Source organism: Polypterus senegalus, chromosome 6 (genome assembly GCF_016835505.1).
Source record: "Polypterus senegalus isolate Bchr_013 chromosome 6, ASM1683550v1, whole genome shotgun sequence".
Taxonomy (NCBI): domain Eukaryota; kingdom Metazoa; phylum Chordata; class Cladistia; order Polypteriformes; family Polypteridae; genus Polypterus; species Polypterus senegalus.
In genome coordinates this window covers 161,674,355-161,696,765 of record NC_053159.1, presented here as the reverse complement: position 1 = coordinate 161,696,765, position 22,411 = coordinate 161,674,355, and the positions used below count along the sequence as shown (strand labels likewise).

General features: G+C 39.3%; 1 protein-coding gene across 2 annotated transcripts in view; it reads left to right on the top strand.

Annotated features, from left to right (window-relative positions):
• LOC120531752 (activin receptor type-1C) overlaps nucleotides 1-22,411 on the top strand; it is a 216,895-nt gene that overhangs the window by 136,896 nt on the left and 57,588 nt on the right. For both annotated transcript variants that reach the window (XM_039757443.1, XM_039757442.1), the window contains exon 3: nucleotides 19,105-19,350. In XM_039757443.1, coding sequence (XP_039613377.1) covers nucleotides 19,105-19,350 — 246 coding nt within the window. The remainder of the gene's footprint in view (nucleotides 1-19,104; nucleotides 19,351-22,411) is intronic.

Here is a 22,411-nt window from a genome sequence, read left to right as displayed (position 1 = left end):
ATTAATTGGGATTCCAACTGAGTTAAATGACGACAAAATATTGCTGTGATCAGCGTCATTCCCTCCAACAATTAACATCTCTGTTTTATCTGTATTTAAAGACAAGTAGTTCTCATTCATCCATTCCTTTAATTCACTAACACAACTAATTAAAGACAACATCGGAGAAACTTCATTTGATTTAAATGAAAGGTATAACTGGGTGTCATCTGCATACGAGTGAAAATTAACATTATGTTTCCTAATGAGAGATCCCAGTGGAAGCATGTAAAGTGAAAACAGTAAAGGTCCCAGTACTGAGCCCTGCGGACACCATATTCAACTTCTGTGTATAATGATGGAGTACTGTCAGCACATTTCTGTACATACTGGAATCGATTTGATAAATAAGAACTGAACCAAGCGAGCACGGGCCTGTAAGCCCAACATCGTTTTCTAGCCTGTGCAGTAAAATAGAATGGTCAATGGTGTCAAACGCTGCACTTAAGTCCAACAACATAATTACAGTGGAATTTCCTTCATCAGAGGATATCAGAATGTCATTTACAACCCGTGTTAGTGCCGTTTCTGTACTATGACCAGTCGAAAGCCAGACTGGAATTTCTCAAATAAATTGTAATGCGTAAGGTGTGACTGAAGCTGACTGGCGACTACTTTCTCTAGTATTTTAGAGAGAAATGGTAAATTTGAAATAGGCCTATAGTTATTTAGTATGTGTGGGTCTAGGTCTGACTTTTTAAGTAAAGGTTTAATGACTGACACTTTTAGTGCATCAGGTACTGTGCCATGCAATAATGAACTATTGATAATGTTTAGAATGGTGCTACAAGAACATCCATTGCACTTTTACTAGTTTTGTTGGCACTGGATCTAGGGAACAAGTAGTGGGCTTCATTTTAAATTAAAGTTAAGACTTCCTGCTCAGTTACAGGATTAAAATTATTAAAGTGCTGAATGCAATGTGAGACAGGGTCTGCTAAGCTAGTATTTGGTTTGTACTGTGATGCTGAGATCTGGGATCTTATATTTTTAATTTTCTCATTGAAGAAGTTCATAAAGTCTGTACTGCTAATATCTGTTGGTATTTTGCACTGTTGATCTGAATTCCCATTTGTTAATTTAGCCACTGCTCTAAAAAGTACCCTAGGATTTTTATTATTGCTATCTATTAATGTAGAATAGTATTCTGAGCGAGCTTTAAAGAGGGCCTTTTATATTTATTAACACTCTCTGTCCATGCAATTTGAAAGACATGTAGCTTTGTTGTTCTCCATCTGCGCTCCAGTTTTCGACACTCTAATTTAAGAGCTCGAGTGTTTTCATTAAACCAGGGAGAGTTTCTATGTGCTTTGATCACTTTTGTTTTTAGGGGAGCCACTGTGTCCAGAGCATCTCTCAAGGTCACATTATAATGTGATATTAGCTGATCTAAATTGTTTTCCACGTTTACATTTGATGTTAACTGATCTAAATGGTTTTCCACAATTACACTCGACTTACTCAAGGTATCTATAAATTTTGAAGCAGAATTACAATCTAGATGTCGCACTGTCTTTGTTTTAATCTGCGAGTGCGCTGGCATGGGCAGAACTAAATCAAACGTAATTAAGAAGTGATCGGAAATAACTACATTTAATGGAGTAATATTTAAATTTTGAATTTCAACTTTGTAAGTTATAATTAAATCTAATGTATGGTTATGATTATGAGTTGGACCTTTGACAATCTGACAAAATCCTACTGAATTTAACAAATAAGTAAAACATTTGCTAAAAGTGTCAGTTTCCACATCAATGTGTACATTAAAATCCCCCATCAGAACTACGTGATCATAATTTATTGCCAAATCAGACAGAAGGTTGCTAAATTCAGTCATGAACAATGAATATGGCCCTGGTGGTCTGTAGACTAGCACTATAATTGTGTTGGAATCTGTTTTAATATTTAAAATGAATGCCTCAAAGGATGTAAAGTTGCCTAAATTTTTAGGAGTGATTTGCATTTTGTTACAATGAATTATTCCAAGGCCTCCTCCTCGACCAGAATCTCTAGACTTATGAAGGAACGAGTATCCATCTGGTGACGCCTCAGCTAGGGGAACAGTGTCACATTTACTAAGCCAGGTTTCAGTAAGAAGACACAGATCAGATTTTGTACTTAATATTATATCATTTACCAAAACAGCTTTAGTGCCAAGAGAGCGAATGTTCAATAAACAGCATTTAAAACTGCATGGTTCTTTCTGAACTGCTGATATATTTTTTGTTTTAATTTGAATTAAATTTCTATTACAGATGCCCCTGGTGGAGTGTCTGGTTTTATCCCTTGGTCTAATTATACACCTTATTTTTTGGTTATCAATTAATTTATGGTTTGTTTCAAGACTAAATTTACTGGATGCCCCACAACAGGGATTATGGGTAACAGCTTCAGGAAATCCTTATTAAATTAAATGAACTTGAAAATACATGTGAATGTTGGATTGCCCACACTCTGTCAGCGTGTATATGCGCACTTTGTAAATTTATATAGCCCTACCCACCATGTCCTGTAAACTGTGAACACCATTCCCCTGTGTTTGTAGACTTCATGCATGCACACTGCCTTTGCCATATTTTGCAGATCAAGACATGCTTATATATTTATTCTCATAATTTATGAATTTGGAAATGTGCACACTGCAACCAGTGCCACACATGTGCGACTAGGAAGGAGCTGAGTGGACCAAGTGGAGGTAATTATCTGCCAGGCCAGGGGGTAGCAGGATGCACTAAACCTACCTCTGTTATCTCTGCAGGCCAAATACGGGAAAACATGCCTGATTTAACTTCACTTCCGGTGGCCAGACTGATGTCACTGTAAAAGTAGTCTCACCACACAAAAAGGTTTGAGGCAGCCACCTGTATATTGTCCCTGGCTGCAAAAAGGTATACAAAACAAGAATGATATGCTTAGGTTGAGTTCCAAGTCTGAACTGATGAAGTTTTGGAAGGTCGTGGTTTTATAAGCTGTGAACGGAAGTGATGTCATCTAGAATGATGAGAAGACACAAAGATGAAAAACAACAGAAAACAAAAGAGAAAAAATGAACAAGCGGTCAACAGTCCTACAACATATGATACAGTACTGTACCTGCAACTAGACGACCTGAAATCAGCATTGTCAACTCTGTCAGAACAGCAATAGCTGTTCTACAGAAGAGAATGGAGCAGTTCTGAAATACTTCAGTGAACTGGCTACAGATCAAACACACAAAGGAGATCATTCCACTGCATTTGGATTGAAATAAATACTGCATTAGTAAAGAGGAAAACTATGGAATACCATTCTCTTACCATGTGGTCTGAATGTGGATCCCAGTGCCCCAGTGCAGTGACGGGGACACTGTGCTGTAAAAATGGATGAGACGTAAAACTGAGGTCCTCACTCTCTGTGGCCATAAAAGATCCTTGGGCATCCTTCGTAAAGAGTAGGGTGTATCCCAATGTCCTGGCTAAATTGCCCTCCATGGCCTAGTCATTCTGGCCCTTTAGTCATCCCTGTCTCTAAATGGCTATTTCTCTCACCCCTTCACCAACTAATAGCTAATGTGTGGTGAGCAGACTGGCACAATAGTGGTTACTGTCACATCAGCCAGACAGGTGCTACACTTTAGTGGTGGTTGAAGTGGCTTCCCACTCAGCAAAGCACTTTGAGTAGTGAGAAAAGTGCTATAAAAGTGTAAAGAATTATTATTATTATTATTAGTAGTAGTAGTATTAGTATTACCACCCCTTGTAACAGAGCTCTTATTATTCTTTATGGCCTTAGATGCATGTTTTCCTTTGTGAGACTGAACATACAGTACACATGTAGATTGAGTCCGTCCATCCATTTTCAGACTCTCTTAATCTAGTTGTGAGGGGCTGAAGAGTTTTCCAGTACCATGTAACACAGGGCAGGAACCATGAGATGCCAATTCAGGTGCAGGGCACATCTACTCACACGCGCCAAAATGTATCTTACAGAACTTTGATGCAACTTGTTGAAAATAATAATGTTTATCCCATCGCTAAAAGACTTGCCTATCGATCTGGTAATGGTATTCAAAAGCATCACCATTAGGTTTTTTGAGGTTTATCCCATTCTTTATGACAACATGAGAATGTTTTAATTCCTCCTTATCCACAGCATGGGCACTTTACTGCAGCACTTTAAGGACATTAAGGATTTTTAAGCTATATAAATGAAATCAATTTTATTCATTCTAATGGCCAAAATGAGCAAAAATCCAATACGAAACAGGAAATGAAGCTTGGTGTGGAAAACATGAACATTTGTGTTGCTGTTAATTAAAGACCATACATCCTCTTGCCATTCCCATAGCTGCCAAGAGAACCAAACCAAATACAGGAACCCAAATAATTCTGCCTTTAGTAGACAGCTACCTTTTGCTAACACCTTGAATCAATCTTGTACTGACACGACCAAACACATTGATGTGCAGTCAAAACATTCGTATTATCAGCAACCACTGCAAAGCAGCAGTTTTGTCTTTCCTCCTGGACATGATGGTGGACTTTCTCTCTTTGGTTTCTATATAAGAATATTCCATTCATGCCACAGCCACACCAGGGCAGCCCTTCATTACAGAGGAAGATACGTACAAAAATGTTTTATGGCTATTTGAATTATGGATGGAGAATAGAGACAGGGAGAGTGGAAGACTTCACCCAGACGTTAGGTGACTTATGTGATGACAATTTTAAGCTAATTTCAGCACACAGATGCCTGTCTAGTACTTGGCATGCATGCCACTGTTGCATTATATATATATACAGTATGTATTAGACAGCTGCATTAAATATGGCTTTGCCTGGTTTATGTTCATATAAGTACAAGTGTGGGCTTTTAGTCTGGCAAGCTGTGTTTTAAATACAATACAATACAATACAGTTTATTTTTGTATAGCCCAAAATCACACAGGAAGTGCCGCAATGGGCTTTAACAGGCCCTGCCTTTTGACAGCCCCCCAGCCTTGACTCTCTGAGAAGACAAGGAAAAACTCCCAATAAAACCTTGTAGGGAAAATGGAAGAAACCTCGGGAAAGGCAGTTCAAAGAGAGACCCCTTTCCAGGTAGGTTGGGCGTGCAGTAGGTGTCAAAAGTAGGGGGTCAATACAATACAATATACACAACAGAACAATTCCTTAAGACAGCATAATAAAAATTTTAGAATTACGGTTTAACAGTAGATGATATGACATAATTAGGTTTGGATATTTTTAGAGTCCTGGAGACCTCATCCATCTAGCTGCATCTCCATTTGGCCATGCCACGGCTGAAACATTGCTCCGATGAAAGGACCCCTCTTTCCCATGATTCCTGTGATCCTCCATCAGGGATGACTTTACCATAGGCAGGCAAACAACTTGGCAGGTGGGCCGTGGCACCAATGGCCACATTTGGGTACCGAGAAAAGAAACAGAATAGGTGAGGGTTAGTATTCAAATATAATTATCATGTTACTTATGTTATAGTGCTAATGACTAACAACAGAGATGCAGTATGTACAGTTAATCAGCAGCTCTAGTCAGGATATGCTAAACTGAAGTAGTGAGTCTTCAGCCGGGATTTAAAGGCTGAGACCGAGGGGCATCTCTTATGGAAGCAGGAAGACCATTCCACAGTTTAGGGGCCCTGTAACTAAAAGCTCGACCTCCCACTGTTATTTTATTAATCCTTGGAATCCTAAGCAGACCGGCATCTTGAGATCTTAATGTGCTCAGGTTTGTAAGTCATGATAAGTTCAGACAAGTAAGCGGACCTTGGCCATTTAATGCTTTATATGTTAAAAGGAGGATTTTGAAATCTGCCCTAAATTTAACTGGGAGCCAGTGTAAAGATTTAAGAACTGGGGTTATGTGTTCATATTTTCTTGTTCTTGTAATAATTCTTGCAGCCCATTTTGGATTAACTGGAGGCTGTATAGAGAACAGTTTGAACAGCCAGTGAACACCGCATTGCAGTAGTCAATCCTACTAGAGATAAATGCATGAATTAATTTCTCACAATCCTGTTTATTTAGAAAGCCTTAATTTCCTAATATTTTTAAGATGGAAAAACATGTTTTGGACGACTTTGTAATATGCTTTAAATGACATGCTAGAGTCAAAGATAACTCCTAGATTGCGGGCTGATTCAGTAAAATTAATTGGGATTCCAACTGAGTTAAATGACGACAAAATATTGCTGTGATCAGCGTCATTCCCTCCAACAATTAACATCTCTGTTTTATCTGTATTTAAAGACAAGTAGTTCTCATTCATCCATTCCTTTAATTCACTAACACAACTAATTAAAGACAACATCGGAGAAACTTCATTTGATTTAAATGAAAGGTATAACTGGGTGTCATCTGCATACAGTGAAAATTAACATTATGTTTCCTAATGAGAGATCCCAGTGGAAGCATGTAAAGTGAAAACAGTAAAGGTCCCAGTACTGAGCCCTGGACACCATATTCAACTTCTGTGTATAATGATGGAGTACTGTCAGCACATTTCTGTACATACTGGAATCGATTTGATAAATAAGAACTGAACCAAGCGAGCACGGGCCTGTAAGCCCAACATCGTTTTCTAGCCTGTGCAGTAAAATAGAATGGTCAATGGTGTCAAATGCGCTGCACTTAAGTCCAACAACATAATTACAGTGGAATTTCCTTCATCAGAGGATATCAGAATGTCATTTACAACCCGTGTTAGTGCCGTTTCTGTACTATGACCAGTCGAAAGCCAGACTGGAATTTCTCAAATAAATTGTAATGCGTAAGGTGTGACTGAAGCTGACTGGCGACTACTTTCTCTAGTATTTTAGAGAGAAATGGTAAATTTGAAATAGGCCTATAGTTATTTAGTATGTGTGGGTCTAGGTCTGACTTTTTAAGTAAAGGTTTAATGACTGACACTTTTAGTGCATCAGGTACTGTGCCATGCAATAATGAACTATTGATAATGTTTAGAATGGTGCTACAAGAACATCCATTGCACTTTTTACTAGTTTTGTTGGCACTGGATCTAGGGAACAAGTAGTGGGCTTCATTTTAGAAATTAAAGTTAAGACTTCCTGCTCAGTTACAGGATTAAAATTATTAAAGTGCTGAATGCAATGTGAGACAGGGTCTGCTAAGCTAGTATTTGGTTTGTACTGTGATGCTGAGATCTGGGATCTTATATTTTTAATTTTCTCATTGAAGAAGTTCATAAAGTCTGTACTGCTAATATCTGTTGGTATTTTGCACTGTTGATCTGAATTCCCATTTGTTAATTTAGCCACTGCTCTAAAAAGTACCCTAGGATTTTTATTATTGCTATCTATTAATGTAGAATAGTATTCTGAGCGAGCTTTAAAGAGGGCCTTTTATATTTATTAACACTCTCTGTCCATGCAATTTGAAAGACATGTAGCTTTGTTGTTCTCCATCTGCGCTCCAGTTTTCGACACTCTAATTTAAGAGCTCGAGTGTTTTCATTAAACCAGGGAGAGTTTCTATGTGCTTTGATCACTTTTGTTTTTAGGGGAGCCACTGTGTCCAGAGCATCTCTCAAGGTCACATTATAATGTGATATTAGCTGATCTAAATTGTTTTCCACGTTTACATTTGATGTTAACTGATCTAAATGGTTTTCCACAATTACACTCGACTTACTCAAGGTATCTATAAATTTTGAAGCAGAATTACAATCTAGATGTCGCACTGTCTTTGTTTTAATCTGCGAGTGCTGGCATGGGCAGAACTAAATCAAACGTAATTAAGAAGTGATCGGAAATAACTACATTTAATGGAGTAATATTTAAATTTTGAATTTCAACTTTGTAAGTTATAATTAAATCTAATGTATGGTTATGATTATGAGTTGGACCTTTGACAATCTGACAAAATCCTACTGAATTTAACAAATAAGTAAAACATTTGCTAAAAGTGTCAGTTTCCACATCAATGTGTACATTAAAATCCCCCATCAGAACTACGTGATCATAATTTATTGCCAAATCAGACAGAAGGTTGCTAAATTCAGTCATGAACAATGAATATGGCCCTGGTGGTCTGTAGACTAGCACTATAATTGTGTTGGAATCTGTTTTAATATTTAAAATGAATGCCTCAAAGGATGTAAAGTTGCCTAAATTTTTAGGAGTGATTTGCATTTTGTTACAATGAATTATTCCAAGGCCTCCTCCTCGACCAGAATCTCTAGACTTATGAAGGAACGAGTATCCATCTGGTGACGCCTCAGCTAGGGGAACAGTGTCACATTTACTAAGCCAGGTTTCAGTAAGAAGACACAGATCAGATTTTGAACTTAATATTATATCATTTACCAAAACAGCTTTAGTGCCAAGAGAGCGAATGTTCAATAAACAGCATTTAAAACTGCATGGTTCTTTCTGAACTGCTGATATATTTTTTGTTTTAATTTGAATTAAATTTCTATTACAGATGCCCCTGGTGGAGTGTCTGGTTTTATCCCTTGGTCTAATTATACACCTTATTTTTTGGTTATCAATTAATTTATGGTTTGTTTCAAGACTAAATTTACTGGATGCCCCACAACAGGGATTATGGGTAACAGCTTCAGGAAATCCTTATTAAATTAAATGAACTTGAAAATACATGTGAATGTTGGATTGCCCACACTCTGTCAGCGTGTATATGCGCACTTTGTAAATTTATATAGCCCTACCCACCATGTCCTGTAAACTGTGAACACCATTCCCTGTGTTTGTAGACTTCATGCATGCACACTGCCTTTGCCATATTTTGCAGATCAAGACATGCTTATATATTTATTCTCATAATTTATGAATTTGGAAATGTGCACACTGCAACCAGTGCCACACATGTGCGACTAGGAAGGAGCTGAGTGGACCAAGTGGAGGTAATTATCTGCCAGGCCAGGGGGTAGCAGGATGCACTAAACCTACCTCTGTTATCTCTGCAGGCCAAATACGGGAAAACATGCCTGATTTAACTTCACTTCCGGTGGCCAGACTGATGTCACTGTAAAAGAAGTAGTCTCACCACACAAAAAAAGGTTTGAGGCAGCCACCTGTATATTGTCCCTGGCTGCAAAAAGGTATACAAAACAAGAATGATATGCTTAGGTTGAGTTCCAAGTCTGAACTGATGAAGTTTTGGAAGGTCGTGGTTTTATAAGCTGTGAACCGGAAGTGATGTCATCTGACCAGAACCGGCAGAGATATCAGTCTGGCTGTCAGAACCGGAAGTGATGTTAAATCAGACAGGTTTTCCCATATTTGTCCTGCAGAGATAACAGAGGTAGGTTTAGTGCACCCCGCCACCTCCTGGCCTGGCGGGTAATTACCTCCACTTGGTCCACTCAGCTCCTTCCTAGTTGCACGTGTGTGACACCAGATATCAGGATGTGAAATATCAAGGAGATGAGAAAGAGACATCAGGTTGTTTGCAGGGGTTTGTGTACATTATAAAAAGATGGCTACTTAAATTACAAAATAACATTCTCAACCCCAGTTAAACCAATGCAGTGTAATAGGAGCTGTTAAATGATAGTTTTATTAAATTAATTTTTGACTAAGAGGCTACGTTTTATTAAATTAATTTTTGACTAAGAGGCTACGTTTTTTTGGGCAGCACGGTGACGCAGTGATAATGCTGCTGCCTCGCAGTAAAGACACCAGGGCTCATGTCCCAGGTCCTCTTTGCATGGAGTTTGCATGTTCTTCTCACGTCTGTGGGTTTCCCCTGGGTTCTTCAGTTTCCTCCCACAGTTCAATGACATGCAGGTTAGGTGAATTGGTGACACTAAATTGGTCTGATGTGGGTGTGTGTTCACCCAGCGATGGACTGGCATTCTGTCCAGGGTTTGTTCCTGCCTTGTGCCCTATAATAGTTGAGATAGGCCCCCAGCGGGTTACAAACTGACATGACTATTTTCATCACTCATTTTCAGTGTGGGCTTTATTTCCATTTCAGTTATGCAATGTGTGGGTTGGAGATAAAGGCAGTGGTTACAGCAGCCCTATCACAACAACATACCTTACTAGTTTTTATGATAACATCTGCCACCCTACAACAAAAATGGTTAGGAGTAGCTTCCCCAAATGGGCCATCATAATGTGCACTTTATCAGATATTATTATATGGGGGATGAGTAACCACATATTCTGTATTAGCTGAGAATACTTCATTGAACTGAAGCATTTGAATGTTGTCTAGTATGCCATCCTACCATATATAATTCAGTATATCAGTGGCTCAGTCTGCTGCCTCACAGATCCAATGTACTGGGGTTTATATGGCGTTTTCATGGTCTCACAGAGATTTCAAACTGGCCATGTGGGTGTGTGCATGGGTGGGCCCATGGGGGACTTGTATAGGGCTCGTTCCTGCATTGTGCCTGTGATTGACAGAGTATTCTATTGCCCCCTTTGACCAATGGTCCTTCTACGGACTTGATTTGCATTAGCAAATTTTTTTCCATTCCATTACCTCATAAGCACTAGTTATATTTTAAAATAACACTCCCTATTCATATGTAATCATTTTTATACAATACACTTGAAAATGTATGTATGAAAGTGTCACGTTTATTTAAAATATTGAAAAACCTGCAGCTGATTAGATTAAATGATTAGATTAGATACACTTTATTAATACCATGGGGAAATTCAAATGCATACAGAAGCAGAAACATAAAAAACAAAGATATTGACTCACAGAACACATAATATAGCCAATCAATCAATCAATCAATCAATCATCCATAAGAAAATAAATGTATATTGTGCAGATATTTTACAATGAACTGAAAAGACCCCGCAGTAGCATTTCTTAGCACACTGAGGTGGAATTAGCCTGTGGCTAAAAGTTTTCCAAGACAGCGCCTCCTGGAGGGGATTTTTCAAGATGGCATCCAATTTTGCCACCATCTTCTTTTCCTCAACAGCTTCCAGTGTGTCTAGGGTTCACCCAGTGATGGAGCAGGCTTTCCTGATACGTTTGTTCAGACATTGTGCTTCTTTTGAGCTCAAGTTGCTTCCCCAGGAGACCGCAGCATAGAGCAATTAATTGCTTCCTTCATTCATGAAGTTGAACAGGTATGCTGCATGTTGCTTGTGACTAGTGGATTGAAAAATTGTGTGTACCTGCACCTTTTTTATGTAATACATTACACCATTACATACAAGTACTGTAGATTATAAAAAATCATTCAAAGACAGACTTGATGTCTAAAACTAGAGTTGCCAGCCTCGTCACATTCTGAATTTGCAAAAATGACTGTTGGCCAGAAATGGTTTTATTTTTTTAAACAAATATTTTTCAGTTATCTGTTCATAATCAAATCCTGCAAATCCACCAGAGCCTAACCCAACATCATCAGGCACAAGGAAGAAATCAAATCCAAACAAAAAGTTAGTTCTAAAGAAAGACAGGAATAATACAAGAAAATGAGAAACTACCGTTGAAAAGGCTAGCAATGCAGTGCAGGGACAAAAAGAAATATGTTGTCTTACTGGTTAGCATATATTGTGATGAGTACAATGGACAAGCTCCTGCTTCTTACATCAGAGATCTCTGACCAACCCCTGCTTTGTGGCTTTGTGACAAAGCTGGGCTTCTTTGTCATCAGATACAGTGGAGCCTAACTGCCATATTTCTGATTTTCTTTTTGTTATTATAATTGCATTACAGTTATCATGAACACGAGTTTTTTCATTGTTAGCAGTGTTCATTTTAGTTATTAGATTAGATTAGATTAGATTCACTTTATTGTCATTACACATGTATAAATACAGGGCAACGAGATTCAGTTTAGCATCTAATCAGAAGTGCAAAGAGCAGAAGTACAATAAATATAATATGTGCATATTATGTACAGTTAAATATGATATTTACAGTTAAATGCGATATATACAGTTAAATACGATATGTACAGTTAAGAGCACAGTGAAGATGGGAATAGATATATAGATATATATAAATAGATATACAAATGTTCTAAATGCGGATGGCAAATATACATATTTTACAATATACATTTATGTACCTATATATGTATTTGTATGTACTATAATACTATAAGTATTATAGGTGTGTATTATAGGAGGGCAAAGCTTGCTGGGAGGAGCAGAGGAGGCAGGAAAAGAAGAAGAGGCAAAGAGTGGCTTATGCTTTCTGTACTTGTGCTTGTCCTGTGGGAAACACTTGGAGAAGAGTTTTCCACGAATAAACGTCCTCTTGATTTATTGAGATTTGCGTCCAGAGCCAGTCTGTGTCGGGTTTGGAGAGCTGGAGTGTCCTCAGCTGGCCACACCAGTCATATGTTCAACATGTGCCAAATGCATGCATTTTTTTGCTAAAATATTAATAGTTGAAAAAGAAAAATCGGCATACAACATAAACAGGAAAGGCATCCCCGTAATGCTGTGCTTTTCAATTGAGGACAGGACTCTTGACCAATGAATGAGGGAGAGAAGCAGATCTTCAGTATTGTGGAAATGTCATTCCTGTTTATGTTGTATGCCGATTTTTCACTTTTTGAGCATATGACCAGATTATGAACGTGTGGGTCATGCGACACGAGTAATGCGAGATTCTGACTCTTTTCCATGGACATTTTTCATATCATTTGCCATTGTACAACATTGTTTGTAACTTGATTCTATTATAATGAACTTTTTTTCTTTCCAATCTGCTAGAAAATATGAGATTAAGAATTTGTTTTGGCTATTATTACAAACAACATTTCATAAGTAACATATAAAAAATATATCATTTTTGGGTGAGGTATTCCTTTAATATCAAAGTGAAAACAGATATCTGCAAAGTGATGTAATTTAATTAGAAACAGAAAACAAAATAATGGATCGCATACTTTTTTTCATCACCTTTGTAAGTATGTTTTTATATTTTGCGATGATTCCACATGATGCAGTGTAGATGAATTGGTGACACTAAATTGGCTCTAGTGTGTGTGTGTGTGTGTGTGTGTGTTTACCCTGCAAAGGAGTGGCCCCCCTGTCAAGGTTTTGTTCCTACCTTGAGTCCTGTGGTAGCTGGGATAGGCACCAGCCACACCCACGGTAGAATAACATAGAAGTCTTAAAGCCACTCAGTCCAAAACAGGGTAAGAGTTTGGAGTCTGTCCCAGAATCATCAGAAACAAATCATTTTAATGTCTGCACAAGGTGGCAGCAGTTTTAAATTGGATGGACTTAGGAAAGGAAACATAATAGTCCAAACGAGCCAAGGTCGAAATTGAGAAGGTGATATTCAAATAAACAATGGCTAGGATGTGAGACAAAGAGAGAATTAGCAAGAGAAACAAAAAACAGAGTATTTCATGTTGCCTAAGCCAAAACACAAGACATTAATCAAAGTCAAAGAACAGCAAACAATTCGCCAGAGAGATCCCCAACAACAATGATGCTAGAGTTTTAAGTGTTCAATTAGTCACAAACCTGGACAGTAAAGGAGTGTGTGATGGCAATATTAAAAGTAAAATGGCTCCTTAGGAAGACATACTTCAAAATTAGCATCTTAAGAAACATCCTAAATCAAAACCAAAAAAAACGGACCTTGAGCTTTTAAAACACATTACCTCCATTATTTTAGGGATCAAGCAAAAGGCAGTGAAAAAAATAATCTAAAATAAAAACAAAGTCCTGCGGTGGGCTGGTGCCCTGCCCAGGGTTTGTTTCCTGCCTTGCGCCCTGTGTTGGCTGGGATTGGCTCCAGCAGACCCCCGTGACCCTGTAGTTAGGATATAGCGGGTTGGATAATGGATGGATGGATTAAAACAAAGTCTGGATCATCGTGACCACCATGATACCACCCTGAACAGGAGTACAGTTCATCACAAGTTCCACTACTGTGCAGAGCTACAAGAGAGACAAACTGGAATCACCCATTAAATCTACACTCACATATTTAGGATGTGGAAGGAAAATTGGAGTACCTGGAGAAAAATCCTAGCATATGTAGAGATGACATGCAAGCTACAAACAGACAGAGACCGAGTATGAGATTTGAACCCAGGATCCATGAGGCAGAATGGCTAACCATGCATAACATACAATTAAACCACCGAGCTGGATATCTTACAAGCAAATGAGTTACCAGAAGCAGTGAAAACCAAAACAGGAATTGTGAGAGCGCAGGCATTGGTGGAATGAGATGAGGTAGGGAATACAAAGTACAGCTGAGGAGAAAGAACTTGCCATTAGATCATTGATGTTAGTTAGAATGCCCAGTGGAGTCTGGCTGGTCTCGTGGCCTCAGAACCCCTGCAGATTTTGATTTTGATTTTTTTCTCTAGCCCTCTGGAGTTTTTTTGTTTTGTTTTTTCTGTCCTCCCTGGCCTTCAGACCTTACTTTAGAAATGGAAGGAGTATGGCACAACTGTAAACCTACCAAGACAAGGCCGTCCACCTAAACTCACAAGCCGAACAAGGAGAGCGCTGATCAGAAATGCAGCCAAGAGGCCCATGGTGACTCTGGACGAGCTGCAGAGATCTACAGCTCAGGTGGGGGAATCTGTCCATAGGACAACTATTAGTCGTGCACTGCACAAAGTTGGCCTTTATGGAAGAGTGGCAAGAAGAAAGCCATTTCTAACAGAAAACCATAAGAAGTCCCGTTTGCAGTTTGCCACAAACCATGTGGGGGACACAACAAACATGTGAAGAAGGTGCTCTGGTCAGATGAGACCAAAATGGAACTTTTTAGCCAAAATGCAAAACGCTATGTGTGGCAGAAAACTAACACTGCACATCACTCTGAACACACCATCCCCACTGTCAAATATGGTGGTGGCAGCATCATGCTCTGGGGGTGCTTCTCTTCAGCAGGGACAGGGAAGCTGGTCAGAGTTGATGGGAAGATGGATGGAGCCAAATACAGGGCAATCTTGGAAGAAAACCTCTTGGAGTCTGCAAAAGACTTGAGACTGGGGCGGAGGTTCACCTTCCAGCAGGACAACGACCCTAAACATAAAGCAAGGGCAACAATGGAATGGTTTAAAACAAAACATATCCATGTGTTAGAATGGCCCAGTCAAAGTCCAGATCTAAATCCAATCGAGAATCTGTGGCAAGATCTGAAAACTGCTGTTCACAAACGCTGTCCATCTAATCTGACTGAGCTGGAGCTGTTTTGCAAAGAAGAATGGGCAAGGATTTCAGTCTCTAGATGTGCAAAGCTGGTAGAGACATACCCTAAAAGACTGGCAGCTGTAATTGCAGCAAAAGGTGGTTCTACAAACTATTGACTCAGGGGGCTTAATAATTACGCACACCCCACTTTTCAGTTATTTATTTGTAAAAATTGTTTGGAATCATGTTTGATTTTCGTTCCACTTCTCAAGTGTACACCACTTTGTATTGGTCTTTCACGTGGAATTCCAATAAAATTGATTCATGTTTGTGGCTGTAATGTGACAAAATGTGGAAAAATTCCAGGGGGCCAAATACTTTTGCAAGCCACTGTATTAATAAATGTCATTGTAGTATTAGTATTGCCTAATCAGCTTCAGACCAGGAAAATCTCAGTACACAGGACCTGATTGTAAAGAGCGGTGACGTCTCTAGGAAACCATCAGATTAAGGAAGATACTCTGTCAAACAAAGCAACGAGGACCATTAAGAGATCAGCCAGCCATTTGCTGGGCTTATGACATGTTAAATTATAAAAAAGCCCTCAAACACAATCTAAAATATTCACTTGCCGGGGGTGGTGATGGCGGCCTTTTCTGGCAGGACTGGGTTTAAGGCAGGAAGCAGCTCAGGGTAAGGTGCCAGTTCATCACGGGGTCCGCTATACCCCCAGTCAGATGGGTCAATTTCAGATCTCCAGGTTATCCATATGTCTTTTGTGATGTGAGAAAAAAACTGGAGTGAATGGAAGAAAACATAAACCCGTTTGATGGCTTTAATTTAAGAAACTCCTTTATTTGAATACCTCTTTGCAAAGTAAATGTAAGCATAATGCCTTTGCTGTGTGTAAGAGGAATGGTGTAATCTAGCACAACATTACTAATTTTGCTCATGGAAGACTTGGACAACTCCTATATGAAAAAGGGAGAAGGGAGCTTTGAGTCTAAAGAAGACAATGCTGCTTAAAATCATTTTCTCAGATTTTCCACCACATTTCTGCTCAGTAATCTTTTTAACATGTTTCCATTTACCTTGCCATCAATTCTGACAAGTTGTTTTATTTTCATAGTGTGAAGCTGGAAACTTTGAACAATGTAGCCACTAGATGGTGTAATGTCACTGAGATAGATCAGGAGCCTTTTCGTATAAGCCTTTGTAAATTTCCTTGTCCTACACACATTTTGGGTCCTCTGTTTTTCTTGCCTTCAACAGGAGCTCTAAAGTCACATTTTAAAGTGGGCCTTAACTAGAAGATAATGAGAGGCATGATGTGACGTTAAATCTTATTTTAAGAGCATTTATGTACGTCATGCGAGGTGAACATGCCAACTATCTAAAGAGTAATAATAACTGGATATCCAGAACTAATTATGGTATCTGCATGCTGTTTTCAAGTTTAATTCATCATGTATGATTAGCACTTGGCAATAAACAGGGCTTCACACAATGTCAATATGATGTGAAGGGTTACACAGTAAAACCATGCCTTGTTGGCTTATGGTAAACCCCTTTACTGTTCATTTATTGCATAATTTTAGGATTCTGTTCCAACTGACCCTGTAGTTAGGATATAACGGGTATAGCGATAACGGAAGGACGGAATTTCCAACTACGTCACAAAATCCAACTTAGACCTCTTATAACTTTTCAAAATGCTGGAAAATTAGTTCACGCTTTTGTTTTTAGGTGACTGGATCACTGTAATGCAATCTTAACTGGTCTACATAAGACAGACATCAATCGACTGCAATTAGTAGAGAAAGTAGCAGCCAGAATCTTTTAAAATTTGAACACATCTCATCAGTTGTAGCGTGGTTACACTGGTTACCCGAGTCATTCAGATTTGACTTTAAAATACTATTAACGTTCTTTAAAGCCTTAAATAACTTCACCCTATCCTATCTTTTGGAATACCTGTCCCCTACACTTCAGGTCTCATCCTTAGATCTTCAAATGGAGGTCTGCTTATAATTCCAACAGCCAAACTTAAGAGAAGTGGAGAGGTGGCATTTTGCTGTTATGCACCTAAAATTTGGAATACTTTACAGACAGAAATTCATCAGGCTAATACTATGGAAAATTTAAAAAAAACTGCTAAAATGCAATATTTTATTTGCATTTTTGTAGCTATATTAGCTATACTTGTATTCCTCATAGACTATAAAGTATGGGCATAGAATTATCATTTTCTTCGGGGATCTGTAATCTGTACTAATCTCTACAATTCTCTGCTGTCTTTTCGGGTTCTCCTGAGGTGGTGATTTGTGTCACCACCACCTGATCAAGGCACCGTGCAGCCCCCTGTAATGATGGAATGAAGGCAGGTGTCTCAGCTGTCCACATGACCGACTTTATCATGTGATGCATGAAAACAAACAGGACTGATTTAGAAACTTCTGGTTTTTGTTAGGGCGGCCCGGTGGCGCAGTGGTAGCGCTGTTGCCTTGCAGTAAGGAGACCTGGGTTCGCTTCTCAGGTCCTCCCTGCGTGGAGTTTGCATGTTCTCCCCGTGTCTGTGTGGGACCCCTCCGGTTTCCTTCCAAAGACATTAAGGTTTGGTGCACTGGTGATCCTAAATTGTGCCTGGTGTGTCCTGTGGTGGGCTAGCACCCTGCCCAGGGTTTATTCCTGTGTTGGCTCCAGCAGACCCCTGTGTTAGGATATAGTGGGTTGGAAAATGACTGACTGGTTTATGTTAGGATCTGAGAGGTCTTTTGGCCTTGGAACCCCTGCAGATTTTGTTGTTTTTTTCTCCAGTCTAACTGGAGTTTTCCTTTTGTTTTTTCTGTCCTACCAGCCATCTGGCTTTACAGGTATCTTTTTTTGTTGTTACATATTCTTTATTATTATTGCCTAATCTTAATTGTTTTTCTTTTCTTATAACTTTCTCTTGTTATCTTGTAAAGCACTTTGAGCTACATTGGTGCATGAAGATGTGCTATATAAATAAAAGTTGTTCTTGTTGTTGTTACTTTTATCAAAAATTGACCCCACTTAATCCAATTCAGAGCCATGGAGGGCTTGACCAGATCTTGGCCATGCAAGGTTCAGGCTTAAAAAGACCCTGAATGGGGGTTACCAATTCCTGATCAGAAAACCTAAGAAAATGGCACCAGATATTTATTTACGATCCAAATACATTCTATTTTTCATTTCAAAAATGCTAATACAATAGGAGAGGAAACAGAAGAGACAAGGAAATATACTGGGTCAACAATTCTGACAGACCACCTTACCATACATGACATGCTTGTTAAGTCCTGCGGGGTTTCTCAAAGCACAGTGCTTTACATGATCCTATTACTTTGACTCCATGTTTCTCCTACCCAAACATGCCTTCCTAGAAGGGAAGCTCTGATCCTTCGTCCCGGCCTTAAGGATTGACGAGCACTCATTTAGGATCCTAGTTTAAAGGGGCAGGTCAAGAAAAACATAAGTTTTAAAGACCTTGAATGCTGTAACTTCTTGCCACCGTAGCCTTCACTGACCCCCTAAACCACTGCAAACATGGAAAGGAGATTCTGTCCAGCTATTGTGTCCTTCATTTATGTTACCCATTCTGTTTCCATTAGAAAGCTCTTACTATACCAGCTAGGTACTACATTTCCTTTTCTCATCGTCTTTAACAGACTTTTGGCAATGTTTTCTAACCCCATAAATTAGTACTCACTCTCTCATGTTCTGCCTTAAAGTTTACCTTTGTACAAGCGCAAAGGATCTGCTTTACAATGTGTGCCCATTGTTTGCAGCCTGAGGCTGTCTAGTCGTTGGCAATGCAGAATGACTAAAAAGTGCTTTGCATTGTGCTTTAATATAAAAGATGTTAAGGCAATGATTTACACATTATACATTTAGTGTGAATTTTGAAGAAACCTAATCAGTCTGCTCAGCCCCAGACAACAACATTGTTGGTTTCTTCTTTTTCAGTTGCTAAACCACCAAGGAAAAAGGAATGGGGAATGCGGGAACTTGCTGCTGTGACAATTGTGCCACTGGGCCTTTTGTGTTTGGTCATCACAACAGTAATTTACATCCTCCGTGGCCAGCGGTGCGCTTACTACCAAGCAAAGAGGCATGACATCGAGGAGCCTTCATCCAATCGCAACTTGATGCAAACAACCAAATCTCTGAAAGACTTGATATTTGACATGACCACATCTGGCTCAGGATCTGGTGAGTGAAATGAGAATACGAGTTCATTTTTAGGTATTGTGTCTTTTTGTTTACTTTATTTTTGTTTGCTAGCCATAAATGCTATTTCTACCATCAGGGTGTTCTGGGTGTGTGCCCTGGGTGCCATGATGGAGAGTATCCACAGGCTAATATGGTGAAGGGTGGCACCGCCAAGCTTGAAGAAGCAATCAAGTCTCACACCAATCATGTGTCCATGTGCTGCATTTATTAAACATGTCATTGATGCTCCCTAAGTCACCCAGGGGTCCTATTTCTGCCTTGGTTATGTTATAATCACATAGAATGATTCTGTACTCAATAAATCATTTTAGGATATAAAAAACACATTAAGACTAAAGGTATTTTTGTATAATGAAAAAAGTATAAGAACAGTGGATGGGTTTTTAGCACTATTGTGACAGCTGCACAAGACAAGGGTCAAATCCTGGCTCAGTCATGGTCTATGTGGAGTTCACATGTTTCCCCTAAATCCACATGGGGTTATCTTCTAGCACACTAGTTTTTCTCCAAACAGGTGACTTTTAGGTTAATTGGTGATGCTAAACTACTTTAGATGCTGTCACAAGAACAAGACATGGACAGATAAAGGTTTGAGGCCGCCACCCGTATAATGTGGTATCCTTGCTGCAAAAGTCGTTTTAACAAATAATCAGCACTGAAGTGCATTCAACTGAGTCCAAAACAAGACTGAGGAAACAAAGGAAAAGGGGCAGGTTTTAAAGGGGGAGACAGGAAGTGAGGTCATATGGATCCGGCACGTGGTCTTCCACCATTGGTTCATAGCCGGACGTGACATCAGAGGGACTGGAGCTGGTGTGGCCGACTTCCATTGGCTCAGTCCCGGAAGTGATGTCAGGAGAGCCAGGTGAAATCCCCCGGGAATGGTCTACAGGCAAGGGAGAAAAAGAGTCAGTGCACTCTACCACACCCCGGCATGCCTCCGAACTGCCTTCCCTCAAGCCCTTTAGCTGCCTCCCATGCGCGCGTGTGTGACAATGCATAAGGTTTAAGTGTGCATGTCCGTGTGTTTGTGCTTGTCCAGTGAAGAGCTGCTTTCATTTTTTGAGCATCTTGGTTAGGCCCCAGTTCTTCACAGCCCTGAAGTGGAATATATATTTTTAGAAAATAGATGAATAACTGCATGATGGTGTGATGGTGCAGGTCCGCTCCTTGAATGCCTCTTCATTTTTGGTAGCCTCTTGAACCCGACACTGTCAATAGTCATGACCAGGATGAGTGTGACAGGTGAGGACAAAACACACCAAGCAAAGGGATGGTGAAAAGTGCAAGTGCTTTCATTATATAAAAAAACAAATCCAAATAGTGCTCAAACATTGCAGTTCTGAAAAAAGTAAAAAAAAAAAACCAATCCCTCAAAAATGAGGTTAAAACAAAGCAGCGCAGGAAACTCATTTTAAAACCACAAGCCGTGGTGCCTCTCTGGTTTACCCTATCCAGACCTCGCAGCCCATATAAACGTCGACCAGCAGGTGCAGGCACCCATCTGTTCCGACCTGTGTTCCCCACCACCAATCCCATGGCATCCGCGGGCAACCACTGAACCCTGCTCCACCTAAACTGCTGCCAATCCAGGCTCCGCCCAACACGGGCATTCTGTATTCCCACCACTGCTGTCTCAAAGGCTCCTCCCGGTGAGAACACCTCCAGAGTATAATCACACATAAGGGGGTTGTGGGTCATTCCTGTTGAGTGTCTTTAGGAGCAGGAGCGACCCACAACCCCCTCCTGAGTGATGACCACTTGCTCTTCCTTGGGGCTCTATTCCCATCCATCTGCTTTCACTCTGTTCCCTCTTTTCTTCTGCCTGCTTCTCCCATCCTTCAACCTCCCTTCTCTTTCCTTTTCCTTCCTGTTTTCTTTTTCTTTATCTTTGTGCTCCCCTTTATAGGCCTGGGAGCTGTTGCAGGTGTGATAATAAGGCTAGGCAATACACGGACGGCTGATCGCCTCGCACCAACCCGGAAACTCCCTTTATTATTCTCAATAATAAACTCATTATTTATTTATTAATTAAAACAGCCACTCTTTGAGCCGTGGACCCACTATACCACAGATGGAAGCAGTGTATTTATTAATAACGGCTTTGTCAGGTGGTGTGAGACAACCGCTGCCTGGGCATTGTTACAGAATGAAGTGAAAATTCAAAATGAGTTCAGAATTCAGAAGACATTCTAATGCAAGAAAACGAAAGGGCTGTTGAACCCATTATGAAATGAATCCATGTCAAAATAAAACCTTAAGGGCCTGGCCATACAGTGAGCCGATGCCTAAAGGAGTGCGCAGGGTGTCTTCCTCACTTGCCCATTTCCATCATTAAAAAAGTATGGCAAGCCGAATTAACATTTAGAGATATCTCAAAATGGATTTTAAGATATCTGGAAATGCATTTTAGATATCTCAAATTGAATTACAGATATCTAAAAATGCATCTATTTTAAGATATCTAAAAAGCATTTTATGATATCTTAAATAGATTTCAAGATATCTTGAAATGATATGCTGTACATTTTGAAATATCTGAAATGCATTTTAAGATATCTCATTTAAGATAACTTAAAATTCACTGTTGTTTGAGATATCTAAAATACATTTTTAGATATCCTAAATTAATTTCATGATATCTTAAAATGGGTCTCTGCTCCATTTCAGATATCTAACAATGTATTTCAAGATATCTCCAATTGTATTTCAAGATATCTAAAATGCATTTTAAGATATCTTTAAAAGGACACTCAATTATTTCAAGATATCTCAATACCATTTTCAGATATCTACAATACAATTTAAGATATCTGAAATACATTTCCAGATATCTCAAAACAGCTTCCTGTCCATTTTCAGATATCTCAAATACATTTTAAGATATCTTATAATAAACAAGAAGTCCCATTGAAATAATACGCAGTTTTACAGGAAATGATTTTGAGATATCTTGAAATGCATTTCAGATATCTTAAAATGCATGAAAGGTCAATTTAAGATATCTGAAAATTCATTTAAGATATCTTGAAATACAGAT